General features: G+C 46.3%; 9 protein-coding genes across 9 annotated transcripts; 4 read left to right on the top strand and 5 right to left on the bottom strand.

The window, feature by feature from the left end:
- The first annotated feature begins 1574 nt into the window (after positions 1-1574).
- On the top strand, positions 1575-2305 carry AGABI2DRAFT_182973 (hydrophobin-2). Its single transcript, XM_006457783.1, has 4 exons — positions 1575-1676; positions 1729-1804; positions 1859-2028; positions 2093-2305. The coding sequence occupies exons 1-4, from the start codon at positions 1623-1625 to the stop codon at positions 2141-2143; spliced, it is 351 nt and encodes a 116-aa protein (XP_006457846.1). The 5' UTR covers positions 1575-1622; the 3' UTR covers positions 2144-2305.
- A 774-nt stretch (positions 2306-3079) lies between these two features.
- AGABI2DRAFT_198846 (hypothetical protein) lies at positions 3080-5817 on the bottom strand (the record flags this gene model as incomplete). The annotated part of the gene is made up of 20 exons (XM_006457782.1): positions 5620-5817; positions 5521-5558; positions 5449-5458; positions 5348-5401; positions 5217-5292; positions 5113-5162; positions 4954-5054; positions 4823-4903; positions 4705-4769; positions 4622-4651; positions 4514-4584; positions 4346-4468; positions 4224-4283; positions 4147-4162; positions 3998-4088; positions 3759-3920; positions 3635-3703; positions 3492-3579; positions 3222-3417; positions 3080-3133 (listed from the first exon to the last, which is right to left on the bottom strand). Exons 1-20 carry the CDS (start codon positions 5778-5780, stop codon positions 3080-3082), a joined length of 1596 nt encoding a protein of 531 aa, XP_006457845.1. The 5' UTR covers positions 5781-5817.
- Positions 5818-6210: 393 nt separating this feature from the next.
- Positions 6211-8230, top strand: AGABI2DRAFT_176420 (hypothetical protein; the record flags this gene model as incomplete). Its single annotated transcript, XM_006457781.1, has 9 exons — positions 6211-6405; positions 6454-6567; positions 6620-6913; positions 6965-7211; positions 7262-7372; positions 7429-7529; positions 7579-7783; positions 7864-8065; positions 8122-8230. Exons 1-9 carry the CDS (start codon positions 6304-6306, stop codon positions 8228-8230), a joined length of 1485 nt encoding a protein of 494 aa, XP_006457844.1. The 5' UTR covers positions 6211-6303.
- A 1205-nt stretch (positions 8231-9435) lies between these two features.
- On the bottom strand, positions 9436-10234 carry AGABI2DRAFT_176419 (hypothetical protein; the record flags this gene model as incomplete). Its single annotated transcript, XM_006457780.1, has 1 exon — positions 9436-10234. The coding sequence occupies one exon, from the start codon at positions 10232-10234 to the stop codon at positions 9497-9499; it is 738 nt and encodes a 245-aa protein (XP_006457843.1). The 3' UTR covers positions 9436-9496.
- Positions 10235-11204: 970 nt separating this feature from the next.
- Positions 11205-13390, bottom strand: AGABI2DRAFT_148371 (hypothetical protein; the record flags this gene model as incomplete). Its single annotated transcript, XM_006457779.1, has 3 exons — positions 11205-12643; positions 12997-13153; positions 13331-13390. 3 exons carry the CDS (start codon positions 13388-13390, stop codon positions 11205-11207), a joined length of 1656 nt encoding a protein of 551 aa, XP_006457842.1.
- A 188-nt stretch (positions 13391-13578) lies between these two features.
- Positions 13579-14841, bottom strand: AGABI2DRAFT_114867 (hypothetical protein; the record flags this gene model as incomplete). Its single annotated transcript, XM_006457778.1, has 4 exons — positions 13579-14203; positions 14261-14482; positions 14538-14706; positions 14760-14841. The coding sequence occupies 4 exons, from the start codon at positions 14839-14841 to the stop codon at positions 13579-13581; spliced, it is 1098 nt and encodes a 365-aa protein (XP_006457841.1).
- Positions 14842-14992: 151 nt separating this feature from the next.
- On the bottom strand, positions 14993-15395 carry AGABI2DRAFT_190243 (hypothetical protein; the record flags this gene model as incomplete). The annotated part of the gene is given in 2 exon segments (XM_006457777.1): positions 14993-15056; positions 15058-15395. Coding segments are annotated over 2 exon segments (267 nt in total), but the record flags the coding sequence as incomplete, so codon positions are not given.
- A 746-nt stretch (positions 15396-16141) lies between these two features.
- Positions 16142-17653, top strand: AGABI2DRAFT_176417 (hypothetical protein; the record flags this gene model as incomplete). The annotated part of the gene is made up of 3 exons (XM_006457776.1): positions 16142-16457; positions 16531-16798; positions 16863-17653. 3 exons carry the CDS (start codon positions 16142-16144, stop codon positions 17557-17559), a joined length of 1281 nt encoding a protein of 426 aa, XP_006457839.1. The 3' UTR covers positions 17560-17653.
- Positions 17654-18806: 1153 nt separating this feature from the next.
- AGABI2DRAFT_176416 (hypothetical protein) lies at positions 18807-20180 on the top strand (the record flags this gene model as incomplete). Its single annotated transcript, XM_006457775.1, has 3 exons — positions 18807-19122; positions 19202-19469; positions 19532-20180. The coding sequence occupies 3 exons, from the start codon at positions 18807-18809 to the stop codon at positions 20178-20180; spliced, it is 1233 nt and encodes a 410-aa protein (XP_006457838.1).
- Positions 20181-20354: the final 174 nt, after the last annotated feature.

The following is a 20354-nucleotide window of genomic DNA, read 5'->3' as shown; positions in this document are numbered from 1 at the left end:
CTGCGTACGACCGCACCAGTAGAGGTAGTAGTAGTAGAATAAGTTATAAACCGTGACGTGACAGTTATATATAGATGTCGCTCACACACACGGACATCACTCCGAAAACTCAGACCGCGCTCATTCCTCGCGCGTTCTTCCACAAAGGTAATATTTCAAGCTCATGGCCCCTAGCGTTTGCTCCTAAAAGACATGCAAGACAGAGTTGCGAAATTGGCTAAAAGCCTACTTGCGTGGCACTCCATTTATGGCCTGTGGTTCAAGAGGAGTCAGATTTGCCGCTGGTTTTGCCTCGCGGCGTGGGATATCCTCACCCTGAACTAAACCAAAAGCGAGAATTGGCAAACGAGCGGCGACACAACCTGACACAACGGCGACAAGTTGTCTATCAATGATCATCTTGGCCATCAACTGGCATCGTATAAACTGATGCTCTCGGCATCCCCAATTTCATAAGCCGACAAAAGCTGTGCGCATTACAAAAAACAAAGTAAGTAATATAACAGAAAAACTCGATCAGCTCACTATATATGCTATAATTAGGTGCTTGTTGCCAGCGCCAGAAGAATTTACTTCTGGAATTCCTAAGAGGCTGACTAGAAATGTTACAACAGGGAGGCTAGACTTCGGAAATGCGGATGAATTGTCGACTGGAGTACACGAGTCCACGACGCAAAACTCAAGGGAAGTCGAGTAGAAAGTTGATCTGCGAGATCCATTTTTAACTCGCATCGACTACACATCAGCCTGGTGACATCCATTGCCATGAAGCTGTTGTGATAAACTGGTGGTCATATGCAGCCGACACATTCAAAGCTGCAAGCTGGCCGCGCCAACCGTGCGCGAGGCTCAAAGAGGCTCAAAGCCATTGGAATTTGGCAACGACTGAACCATATACGGAGGGTATTTCTCCTCCACACATGACCTCCAATGGATTGGCGAATCCGACGCCCCCCGATCCCCCGACCACCCAACCACCCGACTGGATTTGTAACAATAGGGTTTTTCTTCGACCCCTGCTTGGCCTCTAGACTAAGCAGAGTCCCACACGTCCACTTTGTCTTACTTTTTAGCGAACAAATCACGCTTATAGTCGACCAAAGAACCTAAGCCAGTACTAAGGGGCTAGTCGTCAGGTGTCCGAATGTCATTGACTCCTCCAAAAAAATACGCGTTGCGAATCTGATACCTCTCTTTTCGGACCTGTCTAGTTAGGGGACACTTTCGCAAGGTTGAAACATTGATGTTCGATTTAATTACCATAAAAGGATTCTGCCGAATATTGCCATTCAGCCAAGTGCCAACACCTTTACGCGCGACCCAAGAGGGAAAGCAAGATTCCAAATGCTGTTAGACATGTACAAAAGCTAATACGTGGTGGCCAAAAGCTCCTCAACCCCCGATCTCGTTTCCGATCCGTGCTCCTATCTGGTCTTTCCAATTACTACTCCACGGCTTGTCTCCTCATGAGGTTTCCTTGGACTTAATAAATCTCTATTTGGATGTCAGCTCTGGTTTATAAGGCGGTCGCGACGCACTCAGACTCTTCAGCTCGCTCTCGTCTTTCGTTGGCACTCTCATTCTTAGTTCTTACAACTCCCCCCAAACTTTCGTTTTACACAATGTTCTCTCGCGTCCTCGTCGCAGCTCTTGTTGCTCTCCCCGTTCTCGTTTCCGTGAGTTGACTACCCTCATTGACTGAAATCATTTACTCACCCTCTTTCGTAGGCAAGTCCCACTCCTGGCGGATACCCTGACTCCACCACCGTGGTTAGTCAATGCAACGTCGGTGAACTCCACTGCTGTAAGTCTATTCCATGACATCTATGTACTCCATATCCTCAGTGACTTCTTCCAGGCAACACTCAGCAAACCCCCGACCACACCAACGCCGCCGCCGGCGGTCTGCTTGGTGCTGCCGCCAACGTCGGCGCCCTCCTCGGTTTCGACTGTACCCCCATTTCCGTCATTGGCATCGGTGGCAACAACTGTGCTGCTCAGCCCGTCTGCTGTGAAGCCAACGAATTCGTAAGTTAGAGCTTCTGGTCTTTGACTTAAAATCTAATACTATTCTCTCTCTCTCTCCCTTCAGACCGGGTTGATTAATGCTCTTAGCTGCTCTCCCATCAATGTCAACCTTTAGGGAGGCTGATGGTTTCCTTCGTCGACTCGAGATTACTCGGAAGGCTTGGAAGGACAATTCTAGTTTTATCATCAGTATTCTCGTGAAACAGATTTTTATCTTGTTCTTATGACGGACTCGGGATATGTGTTTCAATATACCGCCTTGGTTTATCTTTCGTTTTTAATTTTGTGTGCACACTTGAGATCTTGCTTGAAATATGGAGTCGCTTAGTGGACGACTTCACGCAAGGAATATTTTGAAATGGAGTCTCTAAAGACCACAGATGACCGACACCGTCGCGGAGTTCGGAATAAGCTAAATCTACCTTACTCAAGGGATTCTCTATGGAAAGCCGTCCAGTCAACTCTTAAAGTATATATCCTTGAACTATTAATATGAGAGCCATTGGAGTGGATATTTCGAGCCTTCAGGGCTTGTAGTTTGCATGTATTAAACGCAGGGTGATTAGCCTGGCATCACATTTTGCTTTCAGAGATAAAGAAAAAGTGGAGTTGCTTATGGCCTTGTACAGCTTTCTAAAAACCAATCGAAACTATGTAATCTAATTCTTGCATCATGATCAGTTACTTATCATTTAAGCATGTAGTATTTTAAGCTTTTCGTTTAGGCTAATGCCACCATAGTATTTGATCATAATTCCATTGAACAGAGGGAACAGCGGGCTCCTGTCCTCCTCGAAGTCATTCATACTTCTGGTATACAGTATCACTACTAGTCGAAGTCAGTCTATCCCCAAGTAAATCCCTAACTACTAAGTATATATGTTCAAAAGGAAGTGTGTATGTTATCCTCTTTACGACTGGAAAGTCCGAATCATCGATATAAGCAACAACAATTTCCGAGAACAAAAACAAAACAACATCAGAAAGATTTCGAAGATGAGAAAACGTAGATAAAGCATAAAGATAGATTTTCCGACTCGAAAAAAAGAGATTAAAGTATGTAACGGAATTCACGGTTCTGGATATCTGTGAGATCGAGGAATGCCTGTAAAACACAAATAGACGAATGAATCAGTAAAAAAAATTGTTTCTGAAGACCGAGATTAATAATAAAAAGAAAAATTTAAACGTACTCTGTCAACTTTCTTTTGAACAGGGTTGCCTTTCTCATCGAAATGAGTAAGATATACATCATCGTAATAATCACTCTTCTCCCCAAAGTCTTCATCCCTCTTTTTATTCTCCCAGACGAGGTATGCTCGAATCAGAAGAAGGACGAGGGCGCAAACTCCGAAAACGACGGCATTGATAATCCATGGAACGCGATTTCTAAATGTGCATGAGAAGTGTTGAAAGATCAGTTTATGATCATCATCGGGAATATGTAGTAATAATAGTCGAACCTGGGTTGGTATACTTTCTTCCACATGAAGGGACCGGCAGCATTACCAATACCATATGCAACAAAAACTATCGCATTGACAGTTGTTCCTATAACCACGTATCTATGTAAGAAAATACTGGCGCATAAACATAATAAACTCACTCTTTGTGTGGCCGGCGGTGATAGAAGCAAGCCATCCCAAGGCCAGAGTGAAAGGTGAAATAGCAGCGACTGTGAACATAGATATCAGTTATTGATGATATATAACTCCAAGCGAAAAACGCACTCGTAAGCCAATAGCAAAATAATAATCCAACTTTTTTGTGCAAGGAAATCGTGTTGAGGAGTATGGCTCCGATGAGCGCGATACCAAACATAAAAACTCCAGCATAAGCTCTACCGAATTTCAATCTTGTGGCGGCAGTGACAGCGAGCCAAATCCAGAGAACTAAATCATAAATGCGATACAATCGGTGATTAGAGATTTTTATTCCCGTGAAGTAAGCTTGTGATCATGACACGCACTCTCAGCCACACCGTCAACACAACCAATCAAGGTTGTTTGAATGGGAGTAAATCCAAACATGGAGACGATAATTTGACGTTGATTCGTGATCTGATGGTACATCCATTAAAGACTTGAGAGATGAGAAGGTGGGATGATGTTGACATACGGAGTTGAAGACGTTCCTAAAACAGGGGTGTGATTAGATAAACTCGAGCCACCAGTCTTTCCGAAGCCGGGACGTACGCAAGAGCGGCAAAAAAAGCAAGCATCCATGTTTTCGGGTCTGTGAATGCTTCGATGAACCTAAGTCAGAATGATATCAGTCAAACAACTTCCTATGATGCTCCTCAGGCACAACACTCAACTGATCACGCTTCCACTTCTTATTTTCCACTCCTGTCTGGTTTTGTTTGATGCGTTGGACGGCTTGTGCGCGCTCTGTTGGAGTCAGGAAACGGGCATTTGCCGGGCTATCAGGGAAGAAGATCCTGTATTTCATCAGAAAAAAAAAATGCGAAGAAGCCATAGTGAACGCCCACCAGAATAGAATCGAAGTGACGAGCGTAAGAAGACCGGTAATTATCATAAGCCTGTGAACCGTATTCTATATTGAAGTACACAACCAGTATGCCAAGGAAGACTTGCCATTGCCAAGGCATGAATTTAGATGTCTACAAGAATCAAGGTGAGTGTTAGAGCTCGGAAGGGGGTAATATGGCCAAACCTTAGTATGCAGTGTTCCAAAGGCAACAAAGCCGAGGAAAATGACTGCTATGCCATTCATAAGGACTGCGTTTTTCTTGTGTGAATGAGATAATTCCAACAGAATTTCAAACACGTACACCAATAACCAACCCTCCTAGTTTGCTCTTCACGCGTATAGAACATCGATGTGACGATCAAGAAGCCGGGAGTGATAGCACCTGTGGCCGACGTGAAAACACGACTTAATTCGGATATTGCATTTCCATACCCTCACAGAGACCGAGGATGAATCGTACGGCAAATAAACCCCCGAAGGATTTACATGCCGCGTGTGACAGCAAAGCTATAGACCATATGAAAATATTGATGCTGCAAGGTAATCCCAACTGGTCAATGCAGTTGAACATACAGCGGACAAGTTCCATACCTCATCCATTTCCCCACAGGAAACTTTTGCAAAGCCAGGTTCTGAGGGTACTATTGAATGAAGTCAGCCGAGAAATAAGGGGGAGATAGGAAAAGGAAATGCACCTGAAAAGCCAAATAGCTAAGGTAGAATATAGTTCCAAGCCAGTTAAATTGATTCTGAGTAAGGCGAACTCCTTGCCTGTCAGATAAAGAATGAAATTCGAGAAAGACGGTTATAGGGTTGATAGACTAACAAAAGTCCCAAAACTGCAGATTGTCCAAGGGAAATTTTGTCCGCAAAAGTCATTCTGACGACCATCAGAGAAGTCTCCTGAAGTCAAAGGGTCTAACTCACAGATACAATACTGTCGATAAACCAAGGCCTGGTCAATTCTCGGCATACCAAGGGTAGAAAAGTTATACGAACTACACATTAAAGGCATGAGGTGCAAATCGATCTTTCGTCTGTGGAAGAGTGATCAGTACCGTCAATTTTCAATATAAAAATGGGGTAGAATCCGCTCACCGAAGGCGTCGGGCTGTCTCTGGATCCAAGGGCCCATCAGCAGTGGCTGCGAGCTTTGCAGCAACATCGACGTCGTCCTGCTCTGCGATATGGGCAGGGGACTCCTTGATGTCGAGCTGCAACTCCTCCGTCTTTCCGGAATTATTTGTATCGGAACCCATTTGTACGCGCGGCGGCGAAGCTGTGGACGAATGGGAGGAGGAGGAGGAGGAAGCGGGGTTGAATCAATTAGGGCGGTGGCTTATGTAGCTACTTTTGAATAGGCAAGCATATGTAATTTTTACCGTATTATCATGTTGGAGAACTATTTTTAGGGCAACGGAGAAAAAGGGGATTCGCTTTGGTGAACAGAAGATGCTATCAGTCTTCCCAGGACTTCGGGTAACAAAGCTCATCCCCGTCTGCCGTCCTCGTGAGCTCCCGTTGCTCTAAAGTGTATTCAGCGGAACGTCTAGAGATACCGTACTTGCTGAATATCGAGGACATTCCGCGGGTATGCGAGTCTCGGAGTCGGGTACATAGTCGAAGTTGTTTACGTCATCTGCGATCTCATGTTGTGATTTTGTGTGATTGTGCCGCCTACGACGGGTTCGCGTACTTCAACAATTGGTCTTTCCGTACTTTCGCCTATCACCCGCAAATCGTGTGGCCCCTATTATTGTTCATTAAAAGCGTACTTCTTTCATGAGTGCGCAGCAGTCGTCAACGGACACTCAGCAGTGGGAACTCGAACCGGAGTCGGAGTATCGCTTTGAACTCGATCCAGGAGCGTCACTAGCAATCAAGGTACATTTACATTTTGGTCTTGTTTTTTCCCTGCCTGACATATTTCAGCTCCTGAGAGGCAAGGCGGAAATATTTGGGGCAGAACTTGTCACAGGCAAATACTATCTCTTTGGTCACGAATGCAAGGCTGCTGTCTTCACCTGGCGAGGATGCACTATTGAGATAAGTCGTCGCTTATTTCCCCTGAACTCAGGCCTTACTGTATCTTCGACACGTCACGGGCCAGCCGTCGACAGAATATGTGTCCAAGGAAACGCCAATGAAAGCCTACGGCAATCTTCACGTCGCACTCGAGAAAATGCGCGTTCGATCGCTATTCACTCTCACAGGGTCCTCATTGGCTCCCGGTGAACCAACAAGCAACGCTCGTCCTTCAGAGGCACCGCGAGTCCTAGTAATTGGCCCGGCAAATTCAGGAAAGACGACTTTATGCAAAGTCCTCGTTAATTATTGCGTCCGTGCTGGCCAAGGATGGTCTCCTATACTTGTGAACATTGATCCTGGCGACGTATGTGCTCCACCATTGCGGTTAGCGCTTGTACTAACATAAATAAAATAGGGAGGCTGGACAGTTCCTGGCACTTTATCTGCTGCGGCCGTATCCGATCCAATCCATACATACTCAGCAGCAACACCCTTAGGTTCCGCTGCCACGACCGCACCGATGTCACTAGGTTCCAACACTCTTTTCCCCCTCGTCTACTGGTATGGTCACGCAGACCCAAAGCGCAATCCCCAACTGATGGAACGCTTGATTCGCAATATCGGTGAGAATATGGATGAACGCTTCGACAAAAATAATCAAGGTAATAAAATTGGTCCATGTGGTTTTACGACAATTGATCGGTTTAGCCAGGCAAGGCCTCGGGGTGTATCGTTGATACTCCTGCCCTATTTTCATCGGGACCTGCGTCTACTACCGAAGCTCGACAACGCCTTATCAAAGCATGCGTGGACGCTTTCAAAAGTAAATATATCTCACCCTCATCATGTTGCATCTGAAGATCTCATACCTTCACACAGTCAACACTATACTCGTCGTTGGACAAGAAAAGTTGAGCGCCGAGATGAAAAAGCTTTATAGTAAGCAGCTTACGGTTATCAAAGTGCCGAAATCTGGTGGAGTGAGTCGCTATTCATTCACACACCCTTACTTCTAAATCCGTGGAACAGGTCGTGGATCTGGATATTTCTTTTCGGGAACGAGTGCACAGTCAACAAATACACACCTACATGTATGGAACTAGTATTCGACCGCCTTCAGGAATATCTACAAACAATGTGTCCGTTGCTGGTGAGCCAATTAGCGACATGATACTATCTCCAGCGTCCACCACTATGAACTTGAATGAACTATCGATATTTCGAATCGGAACGGGTAGGTTTTATAAACATAGACGCTTCCCTCCTGCCACGTTTGATGTCTAACAATAACCCTTTTGTTGGCCGGTTTAATAGAAGCCATGGCCCCTGCTTCCGCCCTTCCGATTGGTGCCAAGCGCGTCGTATCCGAGATGCAACCTATCTCAGTCGACGCCAGTATACCTGGGTCAGGTCTGCTCAATAAAGTTCTAGCGATTATGGCCCCTTTTAACCCTGACGAGAGTGAGAGGTATGATGAAGAGATCCTAGATTTGACAGTCGAGGGACTAGTGGTAATGTACGTTGAATTTCCTTATCTCTTTGGGGGTCGGTTTTAACAAACCTTGTTTGCAGAACGGGTTTCGATCTCGTAGCGAAGAGAATGACCATATTGAAACCCAATAGAGGATCTATCGCAGGAAAAACAGCGATTGTAGGAACGTTTGAATGGCTTGATGAGTAGATATGTAGCGAAAGTAAGGCAAGTTCACTATGTCCTCTACCTGTGTCTCAGTTACCGTGTTGCGCCTATGGGAAAATCAAATTTCTTCAACACAAGTTACTTAGCTGGGGAATAAACAAATGACGTCATCATGCATAGTATGCGACAGCAGTGTACGCCTGGCAGATATTCCTATTTTCTGTACAACGTCAGAAATTTTGAGCAGTTCAGTCTCATACGCCTATCATACAAGTGTCTGTGCAGTGACGTCCTGTCTCCCAGAACCGAGGCCCGGATAGAAAGAGTCTATTAATAGCTACCCATCTAAGTCGTACCCATAACTGGCATAACATGAGAGGAGCTTTCTCTCGTCTGCATGTTCTTCGTTCATATTCTCTTACTTATCAGCTCCGACAAGTTGTCTTGTTGGTCCGTCTAAGTTGCATATCATGATATCAAGAAATTCGAAGAGTTTCGCCCTTGATCGGTAGCGACTCGGTAGCCACATTCCCGCCACCAACTACTCGAGCACTCGCGTCCCGCCACACCTATAACCAATCTCATACCCCGCATTGTAGCCCACATGATTTCCAGCTAGTCCAGAGTTGACTGAAGGTCGCCCGGGTTGGCATCCCTTCAACGTTGGCGACATACCTACCGAATCCTTGTGCAGCCATTCCCCATGCTAGACATGCCTTACACCTGCCCTTTCTTCTTATTCGCACCCGTGCCCCGACTCGTCCTTAATGTCTCTAGCCTTGGCAACAAATGCTCGATACATCTCCAAAAAGGATAGGAGAACTCTCGACCCTCGTTCCGAAGCACCATCGACTCTTCCCGTTTCTACTATTTGCATGACCCTCAGTTTATGTTATCGTGCAGGGCCGGGGAATACGGCCTGAGCGATATTCTCTCTAAAAAACTTAGTGCACCTAGCTCCGCATATACCCACCGCCGTTACCATTCTTACTCCCGCTCACATCAGGTGCAGTCTCTAGCCATACATGAATCTTCCTTTGCTGTTCCTGTGACCTCCTTGTCCGGGTACATATATGATTTTGAAGCTTCAAGTTTGTGCATAACTGACTCGATTAGAACACTTTCGATGAGGAGGGGTGGCAATATAAAAAATTAGATTAAGTAGATACGAGAAAATAAGTCCGAGTCCGATAAGTAAAATGGGTAGAGTAGACAGCAATAATAATAGAATAAAAATATATCCATGAGTCCTGTTAGGTCCGTAATCGTGGCCATTGTGGTTCCGAGTTCTCGACGGGAGTAGCCCTCTCAGGCTCGCGACTTCCAAAACGAACTGATAGATCTCTTGAAACCCAATCCCTTCTTCTCACTCTTCTCGTTCTCATTCCCATCCTCAACGTTCGGCCAGCGGATTTGACGGCCGCAGGCATAGGGACCGTTGACTTCAGATACATGGATCACGAACTCGTCCCGCAGCATCGAATTGACTGCTGATTCATGTTCATGGTTCATGCATTGCTTGAACGCATTAGATACATCCTCGATTTCCTCTTCCTCAATGCCAGAAACGCCAATCATACTCTGATAAGACAACTCTTTATGGTATTCCTCGTCAAATACGGGTTTGTAAGCCATAATCGCGAGGTAAAACGCGCCCATGAAGAAGTGTCGTTCATCCCAATGAGGCTTGATTATTCGGGGGAAGGTAGTACGGGCGACTGCCCCAGAAGAGGTGGGTGATGATTTGGATGGGGATGAAAGGCCATATTTCGACTTCCTCTCATCGTGAGGGACTTTGCATTGGGGAGCCTGAGAGATGGAGGTGAGGAGGGAGAGGGCAGTATATGCTACGATATCTGGGACCGTGGAGGCGTGAACTACGCGGGCGATGTACAGGTCGAATGGCTCCTCTGGTTCAGGCGAAGAGCTGGGAGAGCGGGATGATCGACGGTGAAGAGTAGGGCTACGAGCGATGTAGTTTGCGACTTTATGACCGACATGTTGATGGCTCAAGTATTCTTCGGAGCGTACGGGACCTTTGTGCATTTTGAGTGCTCCGGCGGAACGTCGAAGAAGGAAACACTTACGGTAACAATCACTGGGACAGCACATTTTGCGATTCAGATAGAGGTAAGTTGATTCGAGATAGTGGTTGAACTTCAAGAACCGCTCCACTGTGTTGAAGTGTTTATATGGTTGGGCATGGAAAGGAGATTTGAATGTCTTATTTCATTGGAGTGAGAGACATCTTGGAACTCGTAAATTGGCAAGTTGACGCTGCAGCACTTTCTGCATGAAGTACTCTGTCGAAAGCTACAGGTCGGTGAATAGATTGGAGACCGTTTGTGCGGATGTGATCGAAGATCCAATCGTTCGACTTAAACAACTAGACGGGGCCTAGACGAGGAGCAAATCCTGGGGTTCGGAGAAAGTGAATAATGGGAAAAGAAGAGACAACGAGCCTTCCGGTAGCGACGTTACTACGAGAGTGACTTTGGGTCTGAAGCCACTTAGCCAAGAGCTTGATTCTGCTGCGTGAAAGGAGAAAGTAGACGGCTGATAGAAGATGTGGTCTAAGTCTATTAATAAACATTTATGAATACTGAGCCGAGCGCTGAAAGTTGGGCTTCCGGATTTTTTCAGAAAAGTAGATTTCCTCTGGAGGAAGAGTGCAGTATGGGACTCGCAAAATGGGCGGTAAGATCAAAGCATACGGGATTCTATGGTTTTATCTAAAGTGGACCGGGAGGAATACTTGCTGAGGGGGAAAGCAAAGACCAAAATTGTACGATCTTCATGATTGACGCGATCCCAAATTGAGGCCATTGGATGCCGGGTGATTAGACGTGGCATCAGTACTGTTGAAGTCCCCATGAGAGGGCGAAAAGATGATGGGAATAGAATAAGGGGAGAAGGCTAAAAAGGAAGTAGAAAGTTTGACCTTTGATGGCATGCTCGATACCCATGAATATCATAGTGTCTGTTCACTCCTAGTGTTGAAGCACCTCAACATTCATCAATCATAATCATCACCAGACAGCCGCTTCATTGTCTCCATCACCACCAACTGAAGCGCCTCTGCTTCCTTCCACAGCCCCTGGTTCGAATACGTGGTCGCAAGATTGCCCATGCTCCTGAGCGTGTCGGGATGATCATCACCAAGCAGCTGCCTCGTCTTCTCCATCACCGCCACCTCAAGTGCCTCTGCTTCCTTCCACTGCCCCTGGTCCGAGTACATGGTCGCAAGATTGCCCATGCTCGTGAGCGTGTCAGGATGATCATCACCGAACAGCCGCTTCATCTTCTCTATCACCACCACCTGAAGCGCCTCTGCTTCCTTCCACTGCCCCTGGTTCCAGTATGTGGTCGCAAGATTGCCCATGATCGTGAGTGTGTCAGGATGGTCATCACCGAGCAGCTGCTTCCTCTTTTCCATCACCACCACCTGAAGCGCCTCTGCTTCCTTCCACCGCCCCTGTTTCTTGTAAGTAGACGCAAGATTGCCCATGACCGTGAGTGTGCCAGGATGATCATCACCAAGCAGCCGCTTCATCTTCTCTGTCACCACCTCCTCAAGCGCCTCTGCTTTCTTCCACTGCCCCTGTTTCCTATAAGTAGACGCAAGATTGCCCATGCTCGTGAGCGTGTCAGGATGATCATCACGGAGCAGCTGCTTCCTCTTCTCCATCACCACCACCTGAAGCGCCTCTGCTTTCTTCCACTGCCCCTGGTTCCAGTACGTGGCCGCAAGATTGGCCATACTCGTGAGTGTGTCAGGATGATCATCACCGAGCAGCTGCTTCCTCTTTCCCATCACCACCACCTGAAGCGCCTCTGCATCCTTCCACTGCCCCTGGTCTCTGTACCTGCCCGCAAGATTGCCCATGCTCGTGAGTGTGTCAGGATGATCATCACCGAGCAGCTGCTTCCTCTTCTCCATCACCACCACCTCAAGCGCCTCTGCATCCTTCCAGTGCCCCTGTTCGAAGTACACAAGTGCCATACCACTCAAAACTGAAGGGGCCATCTGTTCTGGATCGAAGGAGGCTCTGGAGCTGGAGATATGCTGCAAAAGTGTCCGTCGATACTTGTAGTCCTGGTCGTCGAATGACGAAGAAATCGATAGGCCAATGATGCTGAGTACACATTTCTGCATGAGCTGTCTGTTTCCTGCCATGGTGCTACGACTCCACTGTTGTACTAGTGGATGAATGCCGTAGGTGTTGTTTCGATCATCATATTCAATGAGCGAATATGAACGAAGACGCTCGATGACCAGCTTAAAGTCCCAAGACCAGTCTGGACCTCGTTTTCCCAGCTCGTTCAACAACTCAGTCACTTTGTTTTGTAGTTCGGAATCCTCCAGTTGCTCTTTAGACGATGCCGCCTTTTCGAACATTTCCTCCGAAATTCCTTCGTGATGTACCATCGAGAATATTTGGAGTAAAGATCTTGCTGACATGTTAAGTTTGTCGTAGCTCAGACTCCACGTCGCATACACCGCTCGTTCGTATGGATCTTCTCCTTGAAACTCTTCGTTCTGTAACAGTTTGTCATGGTGACGTCGATAGAATTCTCGATATTTGCTTAATGACAAGTGGCAGTGAACGTAAGCGCCAGCTTGGGAAATAGCCAAAGCAAAGCAATGGAGTTCCTGTTTCGTGCTTTAGACTGAAAGCGTTTCTAACGCACGAAAATGAGAAGAAGAACCTGTACAATTGCCTCTGCCAGCACTTTATTTTCATCGCTCTCTTCTGCCCGAGCCCGATCCAGCAGCAGGTTTTTTGCGTCTTCGTGCTCCATCGCACCAACCTTTGCATCCCCGTCTTTCGCAGAGAGATGGCAAAGTTCTCGGTTACGTGTTGTAACCAGGATGTTTCCAGATCGACACTGAGGAATGAATTTCTTCAGTTTCAAGTTCACATCGTCCGCGTTGTCGAAGAAGAGAAGCCAGTTCCCCTCGTGCTGGCTTGCAAGCCAATGGAGACTCGCATCTACTGATCGCTCTGTATTTCCTGGAGTGATGGCCTCAAGGTCTGTTCGAAGAGTTTGTTCATTGGTCGTGTCAATGTAGAAGACATTAGAGAAGCTGGAAAGGAAACATATAAATTGTCGCCAGTCGTGTAGAGAGTGGGATCATACCAGGTTGATTCTTGCACAAATTTGAGAGCAATTTGGGTCTTGCCGGAACCCCAAGGCCATGTAAAACGAAGACGCATCCAGAATCACCCCCCAACTCAAAATATCTGCGCATCTTATCAAAGATTTCCTCTCGTCCCATAAATGATTTCACAGGAAGCGGACAACGCTTGCGTTCCCTGGCTTGTGGGACCGATTCATTCAGAGGCCTAGGAGTCACTAGGGTAACGAGATTAGATCATTATGAAAATCTATATGAGCGATTCTTCCATACTGAGTTGCTCGAGTAGAAGCTGCCCTTTCGGAACTCTGATCGCACTAACTAACAAGGCAAGCTTCTCAGCGACCTCCACCTTCTTCATATATTGCGATGTATAAGCCTCCACGTTGCTCAATTTCTCCCATTTGGAAAGCTTTATTTTCTGCATCCCCTGGTCGACATTTATTCGAAAATAGGTGTTTGGCAAGTTGGTGAAATGGCGCAACATATTTTGGTGTGTTGATTCGCAGTCGGTGGTAATTGCCTCTAACGTATCGATGACGTCGGTTGGTATGTACCGCTGGCATAATCCAGGTTTCTTGATTTCGATTACTCCGGCCTCTCCAGCACCAATGCTCACCAAGCACCCGATTTGACGAGCGCCAAATAGAGCATTGGCTTCTTCCAGTACTACCTGACTCGGATTATTGCGGCCTAGTCCACCATCAATATAGGGCTGGCCCCGCCCAATTTCAATGCGCTTAAAAAACGTGGGTGCTGCAGATGTCGCTCGAGCGGCCTCCCAAATCTTGCAATCTAAATGTGTTTCACGAGACTGGTATGTCCTGAAAAGCACTGGAATGCCCGTGTCGTGGGCGTTCTTTGCACAGACGAATCTAATAAATCTTCGAATTCAAAGTCCAAATGCATGGAAGAGTAAGTAATATACTCACGTTCGGCAGAGCCCAGCTTGATCATCTTCTAATAAGGGTGACTCGGAGTCATGAGTTACTGCCTTCACGACAGATTTTATGGCTGTTTCGAGTGTTGTCGCTTTGAATTTTCCATCTCCCCATCGCTTCGGAGCAGAGAAGACTCGTTTTGCCAGATCATCGTAGTTTTTTATCGCCGTGTCTATATCCATCCGAAGACGCCCAAGCATCAAAGCAATTATCCTGTAATATACATGTGAGTTACATGAGACGATTGTAGATGTATAACACAGCGCACCCTCCAGTACTAGTACCACCAATCAGATCGAAGTAGCCGCACGGCTTCGGGAGTACGCTAAGAGATTCTTCACCGTCCTTCTTCCGCCTCTTGTTCTCCTCAAACATCAGCTGGTGCATAACTTCTCTGATGATGAGTAGTTCTGAAAGTCCGCGAATCCCACCGCCATCTGTTCAGAGTTTACTAGTCAGTGACTCTATCGGTGAGAGAGGACGTGTATACCTAGCGCAAGCAGCCTCAAAGGTGGTCCTTCTGCGGAAGAAGTCATCGTTAAGACCAAGGATGAGGCAGTGACATATGACATGCTGCATGCACGTACCTAAACTTTCACACGGAAGGGCCTAGTATTGTTTGCTGCGACAAGTGGTTACTGATAAGCAAAGGAGGACCCCGAATGTTGATCGGGATCCCGAGTTCGATGACATCCTATGTAGGAACAATGAGTAGTGCGGTGTTGACGAATTGAATTTTCATTGTTTGTTGTCGGACCGCTGACTCTCTATTTGTTTCTGTTTGATATTGCTCCCCGCCTGCCAGCGCCCTGCGCCTCCTCCGGCTCCGTCTCCTCCATCTCCTTCTTCAGCTCCCCAGTCTCTCCCTCATTCGGATCACTATGGAGGGCCTCATCATCCCCTTGCTCGAGGACAACGACACCGTGGTCGATTTTGGCACTTGAGAAGATACAGAGCACGATACCTCGACGGACTGTACCGTGACGGAGCATAAAGATATCCACGGACGCGAAAAGTACGAGCCCACGAAGAGCACCGAGACTCTCCAACTTTCAAAGTTATAGCCTGACTAGCAACGTGCGATATTACAATTACCGAATTGCCTTGTGATGTGCTGGGGGTAATCGACGTACACGAGCGGTAAGATCAAAGCATCCGAGATTCTATAGTTTCATTCAAAGTAGACCAAGAGAAAAACTTGCTGAGGGGAAAAGCAGTACGATGTTCACGATTAACGGAATCCAAGATTGAGGCCATTGAATGCCGGGTGATTAGACGTAGCATCAGTACTGTTGAAGTCCCCATGAGTGGCTTAGGATCGTATCGAAGTTTGATTCGCTGTGACCGCGGTTAATTATAGTCACGTGTAATAAAGCTGCATCGAGATGCGCCTCACACTCTCTCCTTCCTGACAAAGAGTGTAGGGTCGAGCATGACCTTGTGGTAGAGAAATGAACAAACAGCTCTACTCAAATTTCAGCCAAAGTCAGTCTCTCAACTCTCTCGCCGACCTCTTGGACATGGGAGGCTATATGTTGTACGAGGTATTTGGCCCTGTTTACCAGACGTGCCAAAATGATGCTCCTGTTTATGGCTCTTGTTTACCGGCTCACCAGCGCTTACCGGAGAGTGTCTGGCCAGTACCGTTTCCGTCGGCGACGAGGAGATTCTATCTTCAAGCGACTATGCCCAGTTGTTATCTTCACCTTCTTTCTTGCTACTTTATCTGCGTTGAGTCTGTGACGAGTCAAATCTCTCGAGAGAAATGATATCAGCACACCCATCTGAATATGATGCATGATGGGTGTACAGCCCGTTGGTTTCCACCGGACCCTACCTTGTATCTCGAATCATTTCTCCTCTTACCCACCAATGCCTGCTGGCAGCGTCTTCTTCCATGAACGATATCCTTCCTTGACAGTCTTCACGCTATTTCTCCTCTACTTTTTCATATTACTCCAACCGGTGGCAGCTGTGTTGAAGAACGTTACAATCGACGACCAGAAAGGGGACGTGCGCACTGGAAAAGCTCCCATATTCGCTCCGGATCTTGCTTGGGCGAACCAGGCTTGTGTTGGATGCAAAGTTGGTTATGACCCGGACCAGCTCTTTGATAATACCGCGACGGCTGCCACTTTTATGCCCGACAAAGGCGTCATTAACAACACCGCGGAATTCGACTTTAATGGTATGATAAACCATTGATACTTGACATGTTCAGTCAGTCTGACTTGTTCCGTGCTACTTGATGTCCGTTTAAGGCACGGCCATTTATATCTTCTTTACTCTCTTCTACAATGAAGGAGAACAAGTTACGGTCAATACGGAGTGTAACTTTACGCTTGACAACGAATCTCCTGTATTCTTTAACCACTTTGGTGATCCGACAGTACCCGCACAAAAGAAAAGGGATTACCATACGCTAGTATTTAGCAAGACGGGGCTTGAATATAAACCTCATCGTATGCTGATTTCGATGTCGGATGTGACGTATCATGTCTTCCTGAGCTTTGATTATGCTCAATATACGTAAGTTTCACGAAAACAACCATGTCTTTTTCGTCATGAGCTGAATCAAATGTTTTTTCTGTAGCATTGACGAAGCAGTTGATTTACCTACAAGTACCACCGATGTTGTGCCATCACCAACATCCACCCAGTCTCTCGTAGACTCTCCGTCATCGTCACCGTCATCGTCACCTTCGCCGAAGACACCGAAGACAATAATTGGTATCGTAGTTGGAGGCGTCTTAGGTGGTTTAGCGGTTCTGGCAGGTTTTCTTGGCCTGCTCTTGTTCTATCGTCGTGGCACCAATCGTTCCCCAAAACGACGCAAACCTGGCCCAGCAACTCCTCGACCATTTGTATACTCACAAAGGACAAATCCTAGTCAGAGCACGTCTTCACCGCCACTGACTCGGGCAATGAATCCAACATCCGTACCATCACCGCCTGAAGCAGCTCGTCCTCTTTCAATTGCAACCCCAAACTTGACACAAGCATGGAATGTAGATGCTCCCAGATCTTCATTTCAACCGCCTCCATCATATCCGGGATCAAATCGTCCAGGATCTCTCGTCGAACATCGTATACGAGACGCCAATCGACGTATGCAGAATTTGACAATTGAAATTGCAACTACCTCGTCGCAATCGAGTAAAGCCAGAACATCTTCATCGAGGGCGACGGCTGAGTTGGTGGAAGAAGTGAAGAGGCTTAGGCGTGAAATTCAAATATTAAAACAATCACAGAGGTTACCACTTGACCCTCCCCCGCAATACGATGAATGATTAATGATTCATTTCATTTGAGTCTCTTTACTCTCTTTTCTTCCCAAGTTATTCAGTTATTTTATTTTTGGCAGCATTGTCATTGTATCAATAAAGCACACCACTTTTCATACGCCAGGAATACAAACATCGTTTCAGTTGAATGTTGCAGGAGATCTGTAGAGTGCTTCTAGACCATGTGCTTGATGTCCTTTCTACAACAGATGAAGTTGTAACGACGGTGGGATGCTGAGTTTATGATATCTGTCGGATCATGCTAGAAAAGAAAAAACCTGTGAGTTCCTTGTATAATATCTACTGTGTATTGGAGATTTGAACTCATATGAGATTAAGATTCTACCCATTTCACTCTAGCAAGAAGTGAATTTGTCTAAACTCTGGATCTAGGCGCATCGAAAAACTCGGTCTATACGTTGCTAGACACTCTGCATGTTGTTGATCAATCATGCAGGGGAGGATTTAAGGGTATACTAGAGATGAGAAGGACTAGCTGAGAGGAATGAAACACGAACCAATTAAACTACAGCATAAACATCGTTCTTCCGATGTCCGAGCATTCGCCAAGCATGGCAAGTTACTTGCATTGTCTCAATATCATGATGGCTGTCCCACCACACGAAACCCTTGACAAACCATCATCGTGAGTCCCGCATCGCAAGCATCAACCAACTATCATTCACTTTCGCTTTAGCAGCACAATTTGATTACCTTGTGAGGTAAAATATCATCGTCTATTCTGGGCGTGGGGTTTAGAGCATTTGAGTTGCTATGGTTGAACCGTTGGAATAGAGTGGATGCGACATTGAGGGATCAGGTCTCCCACTTATCGGGCAAAGCTCAACATACGGTATATTTTTTTTGTAAAGCATTTTCACTGTAAACGATTGCTTGCAGTTCACAACGATGATTCAACAGAATTAAATGTTTTTGCGACCTCGTCGAGCTTTGAATTTGATGTTGCATCCGTGGGAAATACGATTTCTATAAATAACGTGCTGCCAATGTGCGGTATCTTGCCGACGAGCCCGTATCATAAAGTCAGCACGTTCCTTCTTCTCGAAACGCAAGAACTGTTTTCTTTGCGTTGAGCCTGTGGCCAGTTGTTTCCCGAGAGAAATCTGATATCAGCACACGCATCTGTCAAATCATGATGTACTACACTTATGATGGGTGAACAGCCCGTTTCCACCTATAATGCTGAAACGACCTATCCATGAACCTCGAAATTTTTTGCCTCTTACCTACCAATGTCTGCTGGTTGCGTCTTCTTCCATAAACGATTCCTCTCCTTAAAAGTCCTCACTCTATTTCTTCTTCACCTTTCCGCGTTACTCCAACCAGTGGTAGCTGTACTGAAGAACATTACCATTGACGACCAGAATGGAGACGGGGTATCTGGGACTTTTCCAATTTATGCTCCGGGAGTTGCTTGGGCGAACCAGGATTGTGCTGGATGCGCAATTGGGTATGACACGGCTCAGCTCTTTCGACATACGGCGACGGCTGCCACTTTCATGCCCGACAGAGGCTTCAGTTCCAACACAGTCGATTTTGACTTTAATGGTATGATAGGTCGTCGATATCTTGACATATTCAGTCAATCTGACCTGTTTTGTGCCTTAAATGGTGTCTGTCATCAAAGGAACGGCGATTTATATCTTCTTTACTCTCTTCTACAACGAGGGAGAAGTTGTTACTGTCAATACGGAGTGTAACTTTACAGTTGACAATGAGCCTCCCATATTTTTTAGCCACTCTGGTGATCCGACAGTTCCTGCTCATGCCAAAAGGGATTACCAAGTGCCAGTGTTCAGCAAGGAAGGGCTTGAATACAAGCCTCATCATATGCGGATTTCGATGTCGGATGTGACGTATCATGTCTTCCTGAGCTTTGATTATGCTCAATATACGTAAGTTTCCTGAAAGTAACCTCATATTTTCATGATCAACTGAATTAATCTCTTTTGTGTAGCATTGACGAAGCTACTGATATACCCACAAGCACCATTGATCTGGTGACAAGCGACGTTGTGCCATCGCTGACATCCTCCCAGTCTCTCGTAGACTCTCCGTCATCGTCATCGCCATCGCCATCGTCACCTTCGCCGAACTTGTCTAAGCAAACCGTTGGTATTATAGTCGGAAGCATCTTAGGTGGTTTAGCGGTCCTGGCAGGTCTTCTAGGCCTGCTCTGGCTCTATTGTCGTGATCGGTACCCGAAACCAAGCACACAAACGGAAAATTCTGGTCAGATTATGTCTTACCGACCACCGACGTGGGCTATAGAATCGACAATCGCACCATCTACAACTGGAGCAACTGGTTCTCCTTCATTTGCAACGCTAAGTTCGACGCAGGGACGAAGCACAGATGTTCCCGGATCTTCAATTTCGGGATCATATTCTCAATGGTCTTCTGTCGGACATCGTATACGAAACGCAAATCGACGCATGCGAAATTTGACAGCCGAAATTGCATCCGCATCGTCACGATCCAGTAACAGAACAGTTTCTTCTGGGGTGACAGCGGAATTGCTGGAAGAGGTGAAAAAGCTTAAGCGAGAAATTCAAATATTGAAACAATCCCAGAAATCGCCGCCTAAGGTCCTGGCCCTCCGTTAACAATACTGTGAATAGCCAATTTCTTGACTTTCCCAGCTTCTTTTGTTATGCAAATATTCTTAGCGGTAGCGGTACTGTTGTTGTATCAATTATATTTAACCAATTTTCATTGGCCAGGAATACAAACATGCCATTTCAGTTGAATGTTGGAGACAATCTGATATATGCCACACC

Source organism: Agaricus bisporus (assembly GCF_000300575.1).
Source record: "Agaricus bisporus var. bisporus H97 unplaced genomic scaffold AGABI2scaffold_2, whole genome shotgun sequence".
NCBI lineage: Eukaryota > Fungi > Basidiomycota > Agaricomycetes > Agaricales > Agaricaceae > Agaricus > Agaricus bisporus.
This window is presented reverse-complemented; position numbering and strand designations above follow the sequence as displayed.